Raw genomic sequence first — 19,193 nt, 5'->3', positions numbered from 1 at the left:
TTAAAATATTTTAACGACTAATTTCGACCATGGGTCATTTTCAAGTTAACCCATGGTCGAGACTAGTCCTTGAAGTATTTTAAAGTTTTTAATAAAAAAGGACTAAACGTTTTTATATTGTTTTTATTTGAATCAAGTAGCTCATATAAGCGAAGTGATTTCATATCGTGTTTATATTCAATCATTCAACTGCAATACAATTTGACGGGAATTGATCAGAGCATAGAATTAAATGTCGTCTTATAAGTGTGTGATTGAATATATATGAAAATGATTTTGATTTTCATTGAAATTGGCTGTTTGGAGATGACACAGTAAATTGTATGAAGTCCAAGAAATGGCTCCAGCCTCTATACAATGTTGTTGAATTGTTGTACAAGTAAACTATGAATCTAGCAAAATACATTTTTAATTTTTCAACCAAGCTCTTTAGTATAGCTTAATCCAGCTACTATTCTTCCAGTTTTCTAGTTCAATCAAACAGCTAACTTAATTAATTAGTGATTTCTATAATTTGATCGATATAATTCACCACTAACGACATAATCTTAGATGTTTTTCAGAGTATTCAGTTCCTGAGAATATCTCTCAGAATATCATGCTCATATACATGACTACTTCTTGTAATCCCATATCATCCTTCCAGTAAATGGACGTCAAATAATCAATCAATTTTTTTCTTTTGAACAGGCCCTTGATGATGAGTACCGTACTTCGAAATAGATTCCACAAGACACAGGCAATATGGAAAATGCTTCCTATTGGAAAATCATAGTTGTTCCATGTCATGAATCATGAAACATAGCAGAGAGGAGGTGATACCGATACGTCACATCTATGCATACTGTACTTTCATGGATTGGCAAGTACAAATATTCAATTTTTCGGATCCAATTTCATGCGTATTCAATCTTGAGCACACAGAATGAGATCATAATCTTTAATCTTGCACCTGGAAACCGAATAATCAATTAACTCAGTTGATTTCTCAGATAAGCATTCAGAACGTATTATCCATTCGCGTGACTGGAAAAATAATAAATAGATCAAGATGGATTGTTCCTTAAGGAAATCATAAACAAATAAACCTTCACGAATAACATCATAAACTAACAATCTCTTTACTGTTATTGCCGTTTAGCAGCTTTCAACATTTTCACCTGCGGAGGGAAATTATTGTTGCAATTATGAATAAAAAATCAAAATCAAGTGTATTATTTCATTCAATTTTTGTGGATCGTCTCATTATTGAAGCGTGATTGAGTCTTAAATAGAAGTTATACGGTACATAGCTTTCGACTTGGAAAAAATACAATCTAAAAGTGATTTGATTGTGTACGAAGAGATGGCAATTTGGAAAATATTGTCTACTCTCGACAAAACTAAACAATATTCAAATATTCTGAGAAATGTTTTAGACCTATTTGAGATTCTAGCTAAATTGTATTCCCATAAAAACAAGCGGAGTAACTTTTCAGTAAAAAATAGAAACTCAATTCATCTTTATCTACAAACGTCCCCTTTAATTCATGTGAAAAACTGTAAGGGGTTGTGTTTTTATCCGATTGTTTAATAATAATTTGAAATTTGAGTACTGATGGCACTTTTCTTAACAAAACCAATATAAGTTGGTACAAATCGATGTCTGAAAAGTTATCAATATCCAAAACAGGAAAAAATATGATCATTAATTAGAAAAAAATCGAATTTGTCTCAATCCAAATGAAATCACAATAGAATTTGTCAGTAGGCCTATTTGTGTAAGTTTGGAAAATTAAATTTTTCGAACGTTTTATTCATTACAGGGGCTTCTGCTGGGGGTGAAGGAGGCACCCCCTATGGTTTTCAAAACCATCCTTTTAGGTGAGGGGTCTCGTCAATTACACAATCGATTAGTGTTGTTTTGTGATATAAAATTGAAATGAGCATAGCGTTGACCAATTAGAGATGGCTATTGCTATGTAGCTCACTGATTCATAGGATATTTATCATGTGGGCAAGGAGATATGATTTTTGAAATCAGAACATATTCTATGTGAAATGTCTCTATCGGTTTCAATTGCAACACCGTTTGAGTGTATTCGCTCACCAGCGAGTGGCTCACGCTTACACCCATTAGCAATAGACTGGCAGAGACACGCGAAGAGTTGGGAGCATAGTCAGAGTTTGGCCGGTAATATTGGGCCAATCAGAAGCTTTTACGATGCTCCCCATTGACGAGGGGGGTTATAGTTCGGGGAGTCTGTAGTGAGGTCACTTCGGATTGTCAGCTCCATGGAATGGGAAGTGGAGATATTATATTCACAGGGAATGCTGACAGATTGAAGTGAATTTCAGCACTGTGGGTGATTGCTTCACACGCCTTGTGTTGCCTTTCATGTCGCCGTGCAATGTCCTAACGAGTTCCCATCCACTGATTGTTGGCTACGGGCGTCACAACTTTGCCTTGCAGTTGTCTCCTGATGAGTTGGTCGTTTGAAGAGCAAAACTTCCTTAACAAGATAACTTTTTGAATGCCTGCCTTGACAAAGTGCTCCACTCACGTTGTCATTACAACCAGTCATCATAGAGCCAGTCATCACAGTTGACTGTGTTATTATATTATAGTCAGAATATAATTTTGCACTCCAGTTTAGGCAAACTTTATGAGCTATTCCGCTTTAATTCATGTGAAAAACTGTAAGGGGTTGTGTTTTTATCCGATTGTTCAAAAATAATTTGAAATTTGAGTACTGATGGCACTTTTCTTAACAAAACCAATATAAGTTGGTACAAATCGATGTCTGAAAAGTTATCAATATCCAAAACAGGAAAAAATATGATCATTAATTAGAAAAAAATCGAATTTGTCTCAATCCAAATGAAATCACAATAGAATTTGTCAGTATGCCTATTTGTGTAAGTTTGGAAAATTAAATTTTCGAACGTTTTATTCATTACAGGGGCTTCTGCTGGGGGTGAAGGAGGCACCCCCTATGGTTTTCAAAACCATCCTTTTAGGTGAGGGGTCTCGTCAATTACACAATCGATTAGTGTTGTTTTGTGATATAAAATTGAAATGAGCATAGCGTTGACCAATTAGAGATGGCTATTGCTATGTAGCTCACTGATTCATAGGATATTTATCATGTGGGCAAGGAGATATGATTTTTGAAATCAGAACATATTCTATGTGAAATGTCTCGATCGGTTTCAATTGCAACACCGTTTGAGTGTATTCGCTCACCAGCGAGTGGCTCACGCTTACACCCATTAGCAATAGACTGGCAGAGACACGCGAAGAGTTGGGAGCATAGTCAGAGTTTGGCCGGTAATATTGGGCCAATCAGAAGCTTTTACGATGCTCCCCATTGACGAGGGGGGTTATAGTTCGGGGAGTCTGTAGTGAGGTCACTTCGGATTGTCAGCTCCATGGAATGGGAAGTGGAGATATTATATTCACAGGGAATGCTGACAGGTTGAAGTGAATTGGGTGATTGCTTCACACGCCTTGTGTTGCGTTGCCTTTCATGTCGCCGTGCAATGTCCTAACGAGTTCCCATCCACTGATTGTTGGCTACGGGCGTCACAACTTTGCCTTGTAGTTGTCTCCTGATGAGTTGGTCGTTTGAAGAGCAAAACTTCCTTAACAAGATAACTTTTTGAATGCCTGCCTTGACAAAGTGCTCCACTCACGTTGTCATTACAACCAGTCATCATAGAGCCAGTCATCACAGTTGACTGTGTTATTATATAGTCAGAATATAATTTTGCACTCCAGTTTCGACAAACTTTATGAGCTATTCCGCTTCATTTGATGTGGTATCATAATACAGAAAACAATGATTATGGATGCTCGCATTATCGGATGAGTAGTTTTCCAGATAGCATAAACAAAAAAATCTGGTGTGGCGCACTCACAAAACTTTCCTTGCCGTTATGAAAATTGATCACCTGACGCTAGTGCTCACGCGCATCTCTAGTCTACTATTCAAAGATCTAAGCCAGCTGGTGACAGGACAATAACGTTGGAGACACACGAAATCTGCTATCACTTCATAGTGAATGATTTAATAGTATCAACAGTTGCCAAAAGTTTGCAATTGAAATAATACCATTTTCTCGAATTTCGAGCTTATTTTTAATTTTAGGTGAAAATGTTACTGAACATTAATTGTAGAAATTTTCATGCTTAATCCTTTCCACTTAGATGTTTTTGTTTAAATTGTATCTGGAGCCTGATAATTGGGAATCTAGAATCAAACTTTGCATAGATGGGGCGGAGCTCCTGGAATTTTCACAGATATGGGACTTGTGACAGTTGATAGAGCTTATCAATGACTTTTTTAGGTACAAGTTTGAACAAAATCGTTGGAGCCGTTTTCGAGAAAATCGCGAAAAACCCCGTTTTTGACAACATTTTCGCCATTTTAGCCGCCATCTTAAATTGCATTTGATCGAAATTGTTCGTGTCGGATCCTTATACTGTAAGGACCTTAAGTTCAAAATTTCAAATCATTCCGTTAATTGGGAGATGAGATATCGTGTACACAGACGCACATACACACACACACACACTATACCAATATACCCAAATACCTCAATACCCAAAAACCACTTTTTTGGACTCAGAGGACCTTGAAACATATAGAAATTTGGAAATTCGGGTACCTTAATTTATTTCGGAAAGCAATACATTCCTTACTTATGGTAATTGGGCAAGGAAAGTAATAGGTTTCTACAGGGTTGCCAATACTAGTAAAAAGTTTAAAATCATATGAGCAATACCAACACAGAAATTGTAGCGTCGAGCAAGAAGTTTCACATTTCGATGAGCTGGGAGTGGAAAAGATTAGATTTTTATAGATTCAAATGATTTATGGAAAACATGAAATGGCTTTCAATATACTTGGGAAGTGTGAACATTTCGGAACAGCTTAAGATACATACCTTTAGAAGGAGGAGACGCCTGATTCATGAGTGATAAAATCTTGCTTATTCAAATATCCTGCAAATTTCAGATACGAGTACAGAACAAAGTAATCCTACGAAAATTATCTAATTATTTTTTTTCATATGGAAAGCAGATGAAGAAAGACTTATCACGAATTCGACTGAAAATGAAAACATAAAACCAATATTACAGTTTTACATAAAACCTGTTTTCTTTCACCCACCATGCTTTAAGAAATTTGAGTGTATATCTCAATTTTGAACGTTTTTCTATCATTTATAGTGAGGAGATGGTTTTACAGTGTAGCAACGTGGTGAAGATTGGATTACAACTTGATGGAAGAGCACTATCAATTTGCGCATTAATCGAGTCGACAGAGCTTGGTGATAGTGTGTGGCGTTTCACCAGAACAAATCGTTGAAATCAGTGCAGTGTCGTAACGCGTGGCAGTCCGTTAAAGTGGATAAGCAATTTCGTCTAGCATTAATCAGATGGAGTAACAAACTATCGTCACCTACTTGCTTTCCCGGACAACCTCCGACTTTCCCAGCTGACCTCAACATCCTCGAGCAGTATTCGACCCATCCATCTTCCTTTGAATGTGTCTTCAAGCGATATCTCACTGAATACAACTTGGTTACTGCAATGGCTGGCCAAAGAAGGGTTAATATGGGTCAATCCATTCCCAAGAACGTATTGTTCTGCTTTTGTTCCCCTTCTGGTGCACAAGCGATCCAATTGTTGTCCAGATTACGATCGTCCAATCTATTCTCAACTCTGTCTCTTGTTATCTACAATCAAGTTCATTGAATTGACCAGAAAGCTCAAGTCTTACTGAAGAGAGAATAAAGTCATGGGTTTAGCAAGAAAAAGTTCTCAAATTCATCCAGTTTGCACATTGAAATAAAACTGTGCAGGAGGTTGAGGGCTCAATGACTGCCGTCGGAGCTTCACTTCAGCAGCTTTGCATCAGAGTTATTGTAATGTGAGACACTGGAACATTTTTCGACTTGAGTTGGAAATAGGGGATACACCAGATGAAATAATTGCACAGTAACTTCTCAGAAATTTTCATGCTTAATCCTTTCCACTTAGATGTTTTTGTTTAAATTGTATCTGGAGCCTGATAATTGGGAATCTAGAATCAAACTTTGCATAGATGGGGCGGAGCTCCTGGAATTTTCACAGATATGGGACTTGTGACAGTTGATAGAGCTTATCAATGACTTTTTTAGGTACAAGTTTGAACAAAATCGTTGGAGCCGTTTTCGAGAAAATCGCGAAAAACCCCGTTTTTGACAACATTTTCGCCATTTTAGCCGCCATCTTAAATTGCATTTGATCGAAATTGTTAGTGTCGGATCCTTATACTGTAAGGACCTTCAGTTCAAAATTTCAAATCATTCCGTTAATTGGGAGATGAGATATCGTGTACACAGACGCACATACACACACACACACACACACACACACACACACACACACACACACACACACACACACACACACACACACACACACACACACACATACACACACACAGATCAATACCCAAAAACCACTTTTTTGGACTCAGAGGACCTTGAAACATATAGAAATTTGGAAATTCGGGTACCTTAATTTTTTTCGGAAAGCAATACATTCCTTACTTATGGTAATTGGGCAAGGAAAGTAATAGGTTTCTACAGGGTTGCCAATACTAGTAAAAAGGTTAAAATCATATGAGCAATACCAACACAGAAATTGTAGCGTCGAGCAAGAAGTTTCACATTTCGATGAGCTGGGAGTGGAAAAGATTAGATTTTTATAGATTCAAATGATTTATGGAAAACATTAAATGGCTTTCAATATACTTGGGAAGTGTGAACATTTCGGAACAGCTTAAGATACATACCTTTAGAAGGAGGAGACGCCTGATTCATGAGTGATAAAATCTTGCTTATTCAAATATCCTGCAAATTTCAGATACGAGTACAGAACAAAGTAATCCTACGAAAATTATCTCATTATTTTTTTCATATGGAAAGCAGATGAAGAAAGACTTATCACGAATTCGACTGAAAATGAAAAACATAAAACCAATTATATTTTTACATAAAACCTGTTTTCTTTCACCCACCATGCTTTAAGAAATTTGAGTGTATATCTCAATTTTGAACGTTCTTCTATCATTTATAGTGAGGAGATGGTTTTACAGTGTAGCAACGTGGTGAAGATTGGATTACAACTTGATGGAAGAGCACTATCAATTTGCGCATTAATCGAGTCGACAGAGCTTGGTGATAGTGTGTGGCGTTTCACCAGAACAAATCGTTGAAATCAGTGCAGTGTCGTAACGCGTGGCAGTCCGTTAAAGTGGATAAGCAATTTCGTCTAGCATTAATCAGATGGAGTAACAAACTATCGTCACCTACTTGCTTTCCCGGACAACCTCCGACTTTCCCAGCTGACCTCAACATCCTCGAGCAGTATTCGACCCATCCATCTTCCTTTGAATGTGTCTTCAAGCGATATCTCACTGAATACAACTTGGTTACTGCAATGGCTGGCCAAAGAAGGGTTAATATGGGTCAATCCATTCCCAAGAACGTATTGTTCTGCTTTTGTTCCCTTTCTGGTGCTCAAGCGATCCAATTGTTGTCCAGATTACGATCGTCCAATCTATTCTCAACTCTGTCTCTTGTTATCTACAATCAAGTTCATTGAATTGACCAGAAATCTCAAGTCTCACTGAAGAGAGAATAAAGTCATGGGTTTAGCAAGAAAATGTTCTCAAATTCATCCAGTTTGCACATTGAAACAAAACTGCGCAGGAGTTTTGAGGGCTCAATGACTGCCGTCGGAGCTTCACTTCAGCAGCTTTGCATCGGAGTGATTTTATTGTGAAACACTGGAACATTCTTCGACTTGAGTTTGAAACAGGGGATACACCAGATGAAATAATCGCACAGTAACTTCTCAGAAATATTTCCAGTGTGAATTTCAGACTCATTTCAAGCTTAATGGAGTATTCTCAATACTTGTATAACAAATTATTAATAATATACATATTTTATCAATCTGCAACCTTACTTCGCTTTTCTCGATATTTTTCCAGAAAATCTAGATTCTCTACCTAGAGAATCTGGATAGAGTAAAGAAGTAGAATGCTATCATCTTGAATAATTATTATTCCCGCATTCCAAATATAAGACATATTTGTAGACATTCAAGCAAATCATCTCAAATCAAGACAATCCAGCTCTAATCACATTTTTAAAATGAATATCTTCAGCTACAGAATGTACAGAGATTACGTCTCAATTACCATAAACATGGAGCCAAGCTTTTTTGAGAAGCCAATTTTCCGTGTTGCCTAGTGGGAGGTAGAAAGATGGAGACGCGAGATAGTAGTGCGGTGGGTGAGCTTGCGTTTTATGACATTCGAGAGGGGGTGAAAGTGGCCTTTGATGGCCGCTTCACTGGTCAGATTGTTAACACAGACAATTTCTCTATAATCTTTTTTCTGAAAGTGTGTGAAAGGGGGTGGCTAGCAGATTTCCATTCTATTTACTGGGCTGGGGGTGGGTGGTCGGATGCCTGACTCACTTCCTGACTTATTCGAGCAAGAATTATCACGATTATTATTCATAAATAGCGGGCCAAGGATAATGTTCCGGCTGCGTGAGTGAGTGTGTATGAGCGTGCGTGGCGTGCCGTGACCAGACTGACTGCGGTCTCTGATGCCGATTTCACATTTTTCCTCCGTAAATGCCCGGCAACAAAATAATTAGCATCAAAAGTGAAGCGGCTGACGACCTGGCGTGCTAGTCTTATCTCGTTGGCCAAGTCAATAAGTAACCCGAGATTCCCCTCCACCCTACCACCCCCTTCCAAACCTCATCCCCAGCAAAACAATCTGCAAAAGTTCGTAATCGACCGTTTTGCCTTCTTGCTTCACCTAAGCTAGTCATTAGTACACAGGATGTGATAGACATGATTTTGTTGCATGAGCTCTTTTCCATAACCTAGAGAAAATGTATTGTCTTTTCCCTAGGGAAAAAACGTCTTCTATATAAAATTAAATACAAAGGGGCTCAAAGTCCTATTCCTCCTGATATAGATATGACTACATAGATTATCATCCATCTGTCATCGATAAGAGTTATGTAGATGATGTTACTTCATGATCTTAGATTACAATTGGAAGAGGAATATAGTCAATTCTTGTGGAATGTTCCATCAAATGACCAAATGAAGTCATGTTCACTCTTCTAATTATGTGATTGACTGGACGTTTTTGGAAATAATGGGATCGATGAACACTCAACTTATTGTAATGTTTCCACCTTCGAGACTCCAAACCCAATTATGTACGACTTAGAAATGGAGTAAGCTCATCTCCTCTCAAATTGTTTTGAATAAATTTAGTTAAAAAATAAAGAATAAATCATGGGCAAAAGCAGCCTAAATTCGCGGCTATAAGTTCATTCAATGTTTTAGTTGTGGAGAGGAGAAAATGAGTTGTTGAGAGGTTTTCTTTGAGGAAAGAGAGAACAAGAAATACGAAAAGAAGCACTATAAGAAGAACAAGGGAAGATTGAGACACGAAGAAGTGAGGAAAAGTTGTCTTTGTTTATGGTGTTGGGGCGGCATAGTTCAGAGCGCCTGGTGTCGAATTTCCAGTCGCCCTTATACTGAAATGGAGGGCGGGAACATTTTTATTCTACACTTACGGTGAGACCTATGTCATGCCGACCCTGTCATTACGATAAATATAAAAATTAACGGTCTTAAATGTGCGGCTCCTATAAAGTCTGTGTCGTTATGTCAGCTGTGCTCTCAATGCGCCCGGCAAATTGCAAACGTGATTCGACTTTCGAGCCAGAAAACTCCTTCCATTCACCCCCACCCCGCCAACACTATTTCATTTGCCGTCGTTGTCGATATCTGATTAATTTTATCTTTGTTGACACCCTTCTCCCTGTTCCATGGTGCTTATTGGTGACCGACAGTGACCTCGATTGAAGACAACTGCTTGGCAGCCACAACCCATCTAGAAACTTCTCCTCCGTGACCCCACTGCTAATTGGACACTGCTTGATTTATAAACTGCAATAAGGCTTGCTCTGCGATATTCGCGCACAACATTCAACCCACAAGTCGCCAACTGGAGCTCAAACTACTACTCTATCACATCTTGTTAGCTCGTTGCTCAATCTCAGTGAGTTACAGTAATTATTTGATTGAAGAAATACTAATTGACATGAATGTTCGCGAGTTCTTTGATGAAGAAAAGTAAAACCATTATCCAGTTTGGTGATGGTAATGTCTATTCGGTATACCAAATTTATTTGCATATTAACATGTTGAAGCTTGTAGTTATGCTTGAATGAGCCCAATTAAACCAATTTTGGGTGAGCGCCGGGCATTTGGTTTTCCTTTTGAAATGGTTACAAACTACGTTGAATAAAGTCTTGGAATTTCAATGGTAGTTGAGAATATATTTGTAAATATAATTTCACTCATCATTATCCTCTTGCCTAGAGCTCATGTGGGCTTCATTTTAAAAATAAATGCATTTTGAAAGACGAAGGAAATTGAACAAACTTTGCCTAGGAATAAATTGAATAGTGTTTTTTGTGCCTTACTTTGTATAACAAGACGATTCTAGAACCTATCACAACAAAACATGCACTATTTAATTCAAAACTCATTTTAATTAATTAAAAAATAGTCCTTTCGATTTTCATTTATTTCCATTCCCTTTCCTTTGTTAATGCTACTTGTTTGTTTATTCATTTGTAACACTCACGTCAAATGCAATATCAGTTTGTATTCGTGAATCGCTTTGTTTCAGGCTGAATCAGTATGGGAGCTGACTATTCTCAGATGACAGGGTTTGTCCAAGCAAACGTTGCAAAGTAGCTGGCTGAACACTCGTCTCTCATTGTTGGTGCACGTCAGCGTCGGCAAGACGCATTAATCCAAGATTCCATTTACACGACATAATGGAGGAAGTCTCAAGAGGAGCTAGCAGGCAGAAAGGGCGACGGTTGCTTCGGCTGCAGCATTGGCCTCACAAAGGCAAGGCACTCCCAAGCAACAATGTCATCCAAGTTAGAGTCTCTCTGCTCTCACTTGGTAGTTGGCAGCTTGCGCAACCCCAGCACCACTAATTGTTGTTAGCCATCAATAACAGCCAGCAACAGTGTTATCGTGATGAGGCTGATGATGATCAGCATAGTTTCTCCTTGACATACTCATCGTTCAACAATCCATGAGCTTGTCAGCGACACCCCATGTAATGATAAACAGTGTGCTCTATTGTAATTATTACAGGACATGCGACAAGACTCAATGCATAGATTAAGAGGGTATAGATTCAACTGAAGAGAAGCTAGATTGTAGGCATGTAATATCAAATGTGATTAAAAAAAATAAATTGAAGAGTTTATTGTAAACTTTTGTTATGGCTAATAACATTGAAATTGAACATGGTTGTATTTGTTTGTCTGTTCACTGTTCTTTGTTGGAAGTATCTTACTGATGATACAGAGCCTTCTGAATGAACTAATGAGCTCGTTTTATTTATATAATAGATCAATTTGAATAATGACTATAAAAACATGGCGAGAAGAATTCACATTATATGATTTTTTTGTTATTAAAATTAATATTCACGATTACTGTGCAACTGTAACTAGAAGGGCCCTATTAGCTGTGAGCGACAGAGTCTCGGAGACAAAGTCCATTAAGGACGGACGCTCATTCGCTGTCATTGTTCTTGCTCCCTCCTGAGTATCTCTTTATCGTTCTTTCTCCGTGCAACACATTGGAAGCTATATTATATCATACAAATCACGTTTTTGATATGTATTTCAGATTTTATTGACACTGAAGAACTTATTGTATAATATTTCCCCAAAGCCTAAACTATGATGTTTCGTGAGAAGTTGATAATGTGTTTATAACATTGCTGATTGCCAACAAACACTCTAGTTGTAAATGTTTGATAATAATTACCAATATTGATTGATTAATTGATTAGCTGCCTTTATCAAAAACCTAGGAGGGCGAAGTTGGGGCCCGCCGGCCCTCTCTTACACTTCTCCAATACAATTCTAAGAAAAACCAAAGCACTGTACAACAAAGATTATAAGATTGAAAAAACAAACTAATTTGACAAAATAATAGAAAACTTTCAAATAGCGAATGAAAGGAAGGAAAAAATCAAAATTTCTTTTGAATTTAAGTAAGTGAAAAGGATACAATAAAAAAAAGAGAAAAGTGGAAAGTGAAAACGGTAGAAAAGTCAGTCCAAAATCCATAGATCATTTGGATAGAAGTAGGAAATATTGGTGAGATCAAATGGAATAAATGGAATGGATATTGCTTATTTGAGTATCAAATAAGTAAGTTGATAAATAAAATCCCGGAAGACTTTATCAATACAAAAATAACTAGAACTAAACTTAATTCAATAAAGGAATGGGTGAAAATAAATTATTACTTTAAAAAAAATCAACAAATCAAAATCATTTATTCTTAAAAAAACAAATTTACAGTATAAAATACAACACTTTTTACAAAACTTGTCTAACCTAATCCTTATATGACAATTTACAAGACACATTGAGAAGAAAAAATCCCTGCAAAGGTTTAACCTGAGCGTAGGAATGAGTCGCTATAAATAACATAATAACAATATCGAGGGAAACAGGATGTTGAAAAACTACTCTATAAAATGAAAGAAATTAATATTAAATATACAGATAGTTAAAGTTAATTGCAATAATTCGTGAAAATAGAAATGTATAAAATATAAATTACAAATATTGAACAGCAGCACAACTCATGATTATAAAATGATGATAATCATAGCATATAATTTATGTAAACAGTATCCACTATGCTTAGCATATTGAAATTTATATACAATATAAAAAGAAATGGAAAATCACGTAGTTTAATTCATGAATCAGTTCAAAAAACATTGAAAATAAGAGGGAAAGGTATTCACTACAAAAGAATACATTATTCAATAGTTACAAAAAGTTGGATATTTGTTATTTCTAAAGGTTATTATAACTTTGGAAGGAGAAAATCTTTGATCAATACAGAAAGTATAGGATCTATAGTAAATGAATTTTACTTGTATCAAAATAGTTTTTCATTGAGCTTGAATGCTACAATACATTTATCCAATTCATGCCTAGTTCTACTGTTTAATCTGAAATTGACAAAATCAAAAGGTATATGATTCAGTAGTCTTTTAGCTACAAAGACAAACTGCCTACAGCACACGTCCAACACTGTACGATCATTCTGAAAAGTAATGCTAGATGGTCTCAAATCATACATAGTCTCTCGAAGTCTGAAGTTATTTTTGTTTTTTATTATATATAAGAGAAGACTCTATGTATATAATTGTCTGACAGTTAATACTTCGAACTCATTGAAAAGATCACTGCTGGGGTAACGTCTTGGTTTGGAAGTAATTGATTTGATTAAAAATTTTTGTATGGTGAATAATTTATTGAGATGTATGTTTCTGGCTCCTCCCCAGGCTATTATACCATATTGCAGTACTGATTGGGCATAAGCAAAATAAACTAGACGAGAAATATCTTTATTCTTTAGCATACCAATATTGTGAAATTTAAAAATTAGATACCTCAATCTTCGACATAAGCTATTTATCTGTATATCCCATCTAAGATGGCGGTCAAGAATTATGCCAAGGAATTTAGTTTTTGTAGCACTCGCTATTATCGGGCAGTCACAGTTCACCAATCTGTTACTAAGACAGGTATGTGAATGAATTCTAATATTGTTGAATTGATTAGGTTGGCCGGTTTGATTTGGAGAGAAAGTTAAATAAGTACTTTTTGTGGTGTTTAATGTCAAAGTGTGGTGATCCAAGTATGCCTTAATTTTACTGAGATCATTTTCACTAACTCTTTTCATGTCGTTCCAGGAGTTAGTGGTGAATAGTAAAGTAGTGTCATCAGCATATGATAAAATTTCACAATTTTCTATTTCCAGGTTAAGCATGTCATTAATATAGATGAGGAACAAAATTGGTGATAAAACTGTACCTTGCGGGAGCCCATAGTCTGATAAATTAGCTTTACTTGTAACACCATCCATAGCCAGAAATTGGGAACGACCTTGTAAATAATTCTTGAAAAGTTCCAGGGGTACACCCGTACACCTCTTATGCCTAGGCATTGCAGTTTTTCCAGAAGCATAGAATGTGGGATAGTGTCAAATGCCTTACTCAGGTCCAGGAAGACTCCCAATGTCTTTTTCCTATTATTAAAATTGTTATATAAGATCTCACCAAGTTTGACAATAGCATCTTCTGAGCATTTACCTTCTTGAAAACCAAACTGATTTTCGTGAATAATATTGTGTTTCTTTAGATAGGTTAGCAGACGGCTTTTAATAGCTTTTTCTATTATTTTGGAAAAAACACTTAAGAGACTAATCGGCCGGTAATTTGATGGATTTTGAGGATCACCAGACTTGAACAGTGAGACGATAGAGGCTACTTTGAAATGATTAGGGAAAACACCCTCCACAAAACACTTATTTATAATAGCTGCTAACGGTTTAGCTACAGAATTAGCTATTCTTTTGAGAGTCATGTTTGATATTCCATCTATACCGGAAGCTGAACTGTTTTTAAGTGAGGCAATGAATTGTAAAATTTCTTCCTCGTTGGTAGGAAATAGAAAAAAAGAATGCGGTGAATTAGTATTTCTGTGTGCAGAGTGTGTGCGATTGTTGCTGTTGGATGCTTTCAATCTCACTGCAAAGATTCTACCTACATTAGCAAAATGATTATTCAAGACTTCTGGGTCACTTACAGGATTAGATGTGTTCTGTTTACTGCCTATCATCTCATTTATGCAGTTCCACGTTTTTTTACTATTACCCTTAGATTCTTTGATTTTATTTTTGTAATATTTCAGTTTACATTGTTTTATCAAATTATTTGATAAGTTTCTGTATTTGGTATATTCTCTTTTGAGCCTGGTATTAAATGGTTGTTTAGTGAGTATCTTGTGCATTTTATCTCTAGTGCGAATTGAGTTAATAAGTCCTTTAGTAATCCAATTTTTTAATGGTCTGAGTTTGTGAGGTAATGATTTCTTTGGAGAGGCATTTTGTATGTATGTATTTATTTTATTAATGAAAACAATAGTGGACTCTTCAGCAGCACCGCAAAAGACATCAAACCACTTCTCCAATACAATTCTAAGAAAAACCAAAGCACTGTACAACAAAGATTATAAGATTAAAAAACAAACTAATTTGACAAAATAATAAAAAACTTTGAAATAGCGAATGAAAGGAAGGAAAAAATCAAAATTTCTTTTGAATTTAAGTAAGTGAAAAGAATACAATAAAAAAAGAGAAAAGTGGAAAGTGAAAACGGTAGAAAAGTCAGTTCAAAATCCATAGATCATTTGGATAGAAGTAGGAAATATTGGTGAGATTAATGGAATAAATGGAATGGATATTGTTGAATTACAAACATTGTATCTGGAAATGAGGAATCATTCCATCCATCAGTGAATAGTTCAGTCAAGAATATTCTTGAATGGCAATATTTCACTCTTATACTATCTCTGTCATAGAACAATGGATTCCACAGAAATACTCCAAACTACGTAGAAACATACATAATGTAGCACTTGTAAAATTATTTTGTAAAAATATTGTCAGCTCTGTGAACTTTCGGAGCACTAACGAAAGGGTTGGAAGTTCAACTACCCCTATTCCATTACCTGCGAATTGGGTTTGGGACGAATTATTTACAGGTTAAATGGACCGGTCTATTTATATCATTAAGATTGGTCGCACATTATCAATTTTACGAAAAGACCAGATTACTTTGGACATTCTATGTATTCAAAAGTATAACTTGTCAGTTATGAGCCAGTCAATGTCGTTAGTGATGGACTTGACAACATTGAAGTGTGCACTCCTAAAACTTTCGTTGAAAAAGAGGAGGAAGAGGTTTCGACATTTTCGAAACCATCCTATGTTGTCATCTATACTCACTAGAGCCCTATAGGCCTGTACCATATACTCTTCGATGATCTGTGCGCTGATAGATTTAAAAAATATATTTTATGATGTAGAAACCGTCCTTTGATGAGATTCTGTCACTTATACAAGTGGATATTACCAGAATGAGAAACTCGCTCTGACTATCAGGTTGATAGAAGATATACATTACAAATGAGTTGAGAAAAAATAATTTCAATTCTAAAGTTTAAATTTTGAAGATTATTAGAAATTCAAGAATTTTTGGTTGAATGCACAATCCGGAAGTTCAATACCCAACCAGTCTCCTCGGACACTTTGTTCACAAGATACGTTGTCCTGCTCGGAAAAAAAGGCCAGCAGACTTTTTATGTCGCCGAGAAATGTTGATCTCCGCCAAAACCAGCTATCGGACATAGAGCTGCTTTTCTTTCAGGAAATGAAATTTCAAATACAATGAAATCATTCGGAGCTATCTATCTCTAATGAGTGGTGAATTACAATTTTTTTAAATGAGTAAAATTTCAAGGAAAAAAATTTATTAATTTCAGTTTTGTACTTGTGATAAAGTACCCTCAATAATGAATTTTACATTTTTTGATTAAATTTGACTTGAGATACATTATTTCGAACCACCTTGACGAGATGAGAAGAATGAGCTGTAGTACGAAGATCATTGTGTCAAAAGTTATGGAGTTTTTGTGTAGGTGAGAAGTCGATATTGTGGTAATTATTCATATTGGATGAAAAAGACTAAGAAATTGTCAAAAACCACAGATTTATTGATACTTAGAAAGACCGGTTTCGGTTATTACACCATTGTCAATCTCAAACTTTTAAATAGTTTATCAGAGATTGACAATGGTGTAGTAACCGAAACCGGTCTTTCTAAGTATCAATAAATCTGTGGTTTTTGACAATTTCTTAGTCTTTTCCGTTCATTATGGAGTTTTCATTTTTTGATCCTTGAGGTGTCCTTACAGCGCCCATCCACCAGGAAACACTTAAATCAAGAGCATGCAACGGGTGATTCTTATAGAACATAATCTTATGATCTCCTATCATTGGGATGGATCTCAATTTGAGGACAATGAAGTTCGTGATGATGGTTGAGGATAAAAATGAGGTGTTTTTCAAAATGCAAGGAACATTGTTATAAATCAACCTGGTAATCTATGTGAGATAGAGCGGTCTGTCTGGTCTCAGGTTGTAAAGTACAGAACTACGCCCAGAGAGATTTTGGATGATAAATTTAAATGGTGATAATTAGAAGATATTGTTGATTAAAAACTGAAATCATCAAAATTAATTTTCTTGAAATTTCACTTATTTTTGAAAAAAAAATATCTCAGTACTCATTGAAGATGAACAGCTAGAATGATTAAATTTTATTGGAAATTTTATAATCTGAAAAATAAGGAAGAGTGAATTTTCTGTTTGATGACTGGATTTGGCGTAAATAGCTGAAAACTGGAAAATGAACAAAAAATTCAAGGTTTATGGGCCACTGTAAGTTCCTGCACTAGGAAATTTTTCATGAAAAAATTGGTTCTGGACTTCTCTTATGTTATGTATCCAAACGATTTGAAAAATCAGAACTGCGAAATATATTGGAAGCACCAATGTAGCCTACAGTGCATATACTATAATAGTGATATAAAGGTACATGCTATACATTGCTTTAATTATTATAGAGAATTACTAGAACCCTCTCCATATTTTTATATGAACACAACTAGTTCCGAGCACTCGTGCCATTTTCACAAATTATATAGTCCAGGCTGGAAATTGTATGTGTATTCATAGTGCTAGGCACGCATTATTGTGTGTCAAGAAATATCGTTGAAATATCTTTCTTATCTTGGAAAATCATAAAAATTTTATTTCCTCTCTGAATTTTCTCCCAAAATGTATTATCGTTTTTGGTTAGCTAGCTTACTGGTGTGTCAGTGTGGAAATTATGATTGTGGTTAAAATTTTCTAAAACTCTTTCAATCATTATGTAACTTTTCAATCCAACAAGAACCAAAGACCAAGTATCCGCACTTGACTATCAGTTCAATCTATGATACAGAAGTGAGCCTCTATACATTCAAGCCCTCCTTCACTGGGAACTGATTGGAGGGACTCCAGGCACCGTGAAACAGAAATTAATTCGAGACGCCATACTATCTGTTGATGGTAAAAAGAAACAAAACAAAGTAGCGACCGAGACTCGAATCAAGCAGCGGTGAGGAAGAAGAGGGAGTTTTGTTGGTAGTGAGGGGAGGGGTGGTGCCAGAGACTGCGCAGAGAGAGTAGCGCGGTGAGGGGTGTGGGGGTGGCGGGTGGCGGCTGATAACGAGCTCGTCCTGACACCAAATCCAGCTGCACTCTCATTGGTCGATAAAAATCTATTCCGAAAGGCTTGAGGAGTTATCGACAAAAGGAAGACGACCGCAAGCGGAGGCAGCAGCAGCAGCGTGAAAGGTGTCGCCGCCAGCCGGCAGGTGTCGTTGAGTCGTTGTCGCGTTTTGTCTGCCTGCCGTCACAGTCGCAACTCGCTACTCGCTGATCGCTGCTCACATGTTGTCGTTTGCCAGCTACCCTCCTCGTCCATCTCTTGTCCCCGTCTTCCTCTCTCCAAGACAATGAGGTCTAAGCCTGTCGCCCGTCGCCTCCAGCAAGGTTAGTGCTCTTGCTATTCACTATTTTTACGCACTAAACTTTAAAACATAACCTTAAAGGCTGAGTTAACGCACATGCGTGCTGCTCTTGTAACCCAGCGTAAAGTTGCCACCACGTGGGTTGATGGAGCTCCAATATTTGAACAGATACTCTTCATTACTGATTACTGTAATGTTCTCGAAAGATTAGATTGCTGTAATCATTCCATGACTAGGAATTTCTAAAATTTTCATTGTAAGAAATAAAAAACGCCGTAAGAGATATTATTTGATTCATATTATAGAATTTCTAGAGTTTATTTGTCAAATTTATGTCTACATATCATGTAGATTGATAGTAAATATCATTTAAATTGTATTAAAATGGATATCAAGGTGTATTGCGTCGGTATTCTTCTCCATTTTCAAATATTTCTAGCCTACTAATTATTATTGTAATAGAGATATCAAATCGAACAGTCCAAATCGTTGAAACCAAACAACAGGAATTTATTATTGGAATTGGAATATCAGTTCAAGCTATCCGAACTCATCGAAAACCAGTAAAGTAAATT

At 36.3% G+C, this 19,193-nt stretch overlaps 1 protein-coding gene across 4 annotated transcripts in view; it reads left to right on the top strand.

Annotated features, from left to right (window-relative positions):
- Positions 1-18,405: 18,405 nt before the first annotated feature.
- LOC111046016 (histone-lysine N-methyltransferase MECOM-like) overlaps positions 18,406-19,193 on the top strand; it is a 136,233-nt gene continuing 135,445 nt past the window's right edge. For 2 of the 4 annotated variants that reach the window (XM_039423018.1, XM_039422988.1), the window contains exon 1: positions 18,406-18,640. In XM_039423018.1, coding sequence (XP_039278952.1) covers positions 18,604-18,640 — 37 coding nt within the window. In that variant the 5' untranslated portion in view covers positions 18,406-18,603. The remainder of the gene's footprint in view (positions 18,641-19,193) is intronic. The other 2 variants (XM_039423011.1, XM_039422993.1) reach the window with 2 other exon arrangements.

The sequence above is a fragment of the Nilaparvata lugens genome, chromosome 1 (assembly GCF_014356525.2).
Source record: "Nilaparvata lugens isolate BPH chromosome 1, ASM1435652v1, whole genome shotgun sequence".
Lineage (NCBI taxonomy): Eukaryota > Metazoa > Arthropoda > Insecta > Hemiptera > Delphacidae > Nilaparvata > Nilaparvata lugens.
The sequence above is the reverse complement of the archived record's forward strand: the minus strand, read 5'-3'. Positions and strand labels throughout refer to the sequence as shown.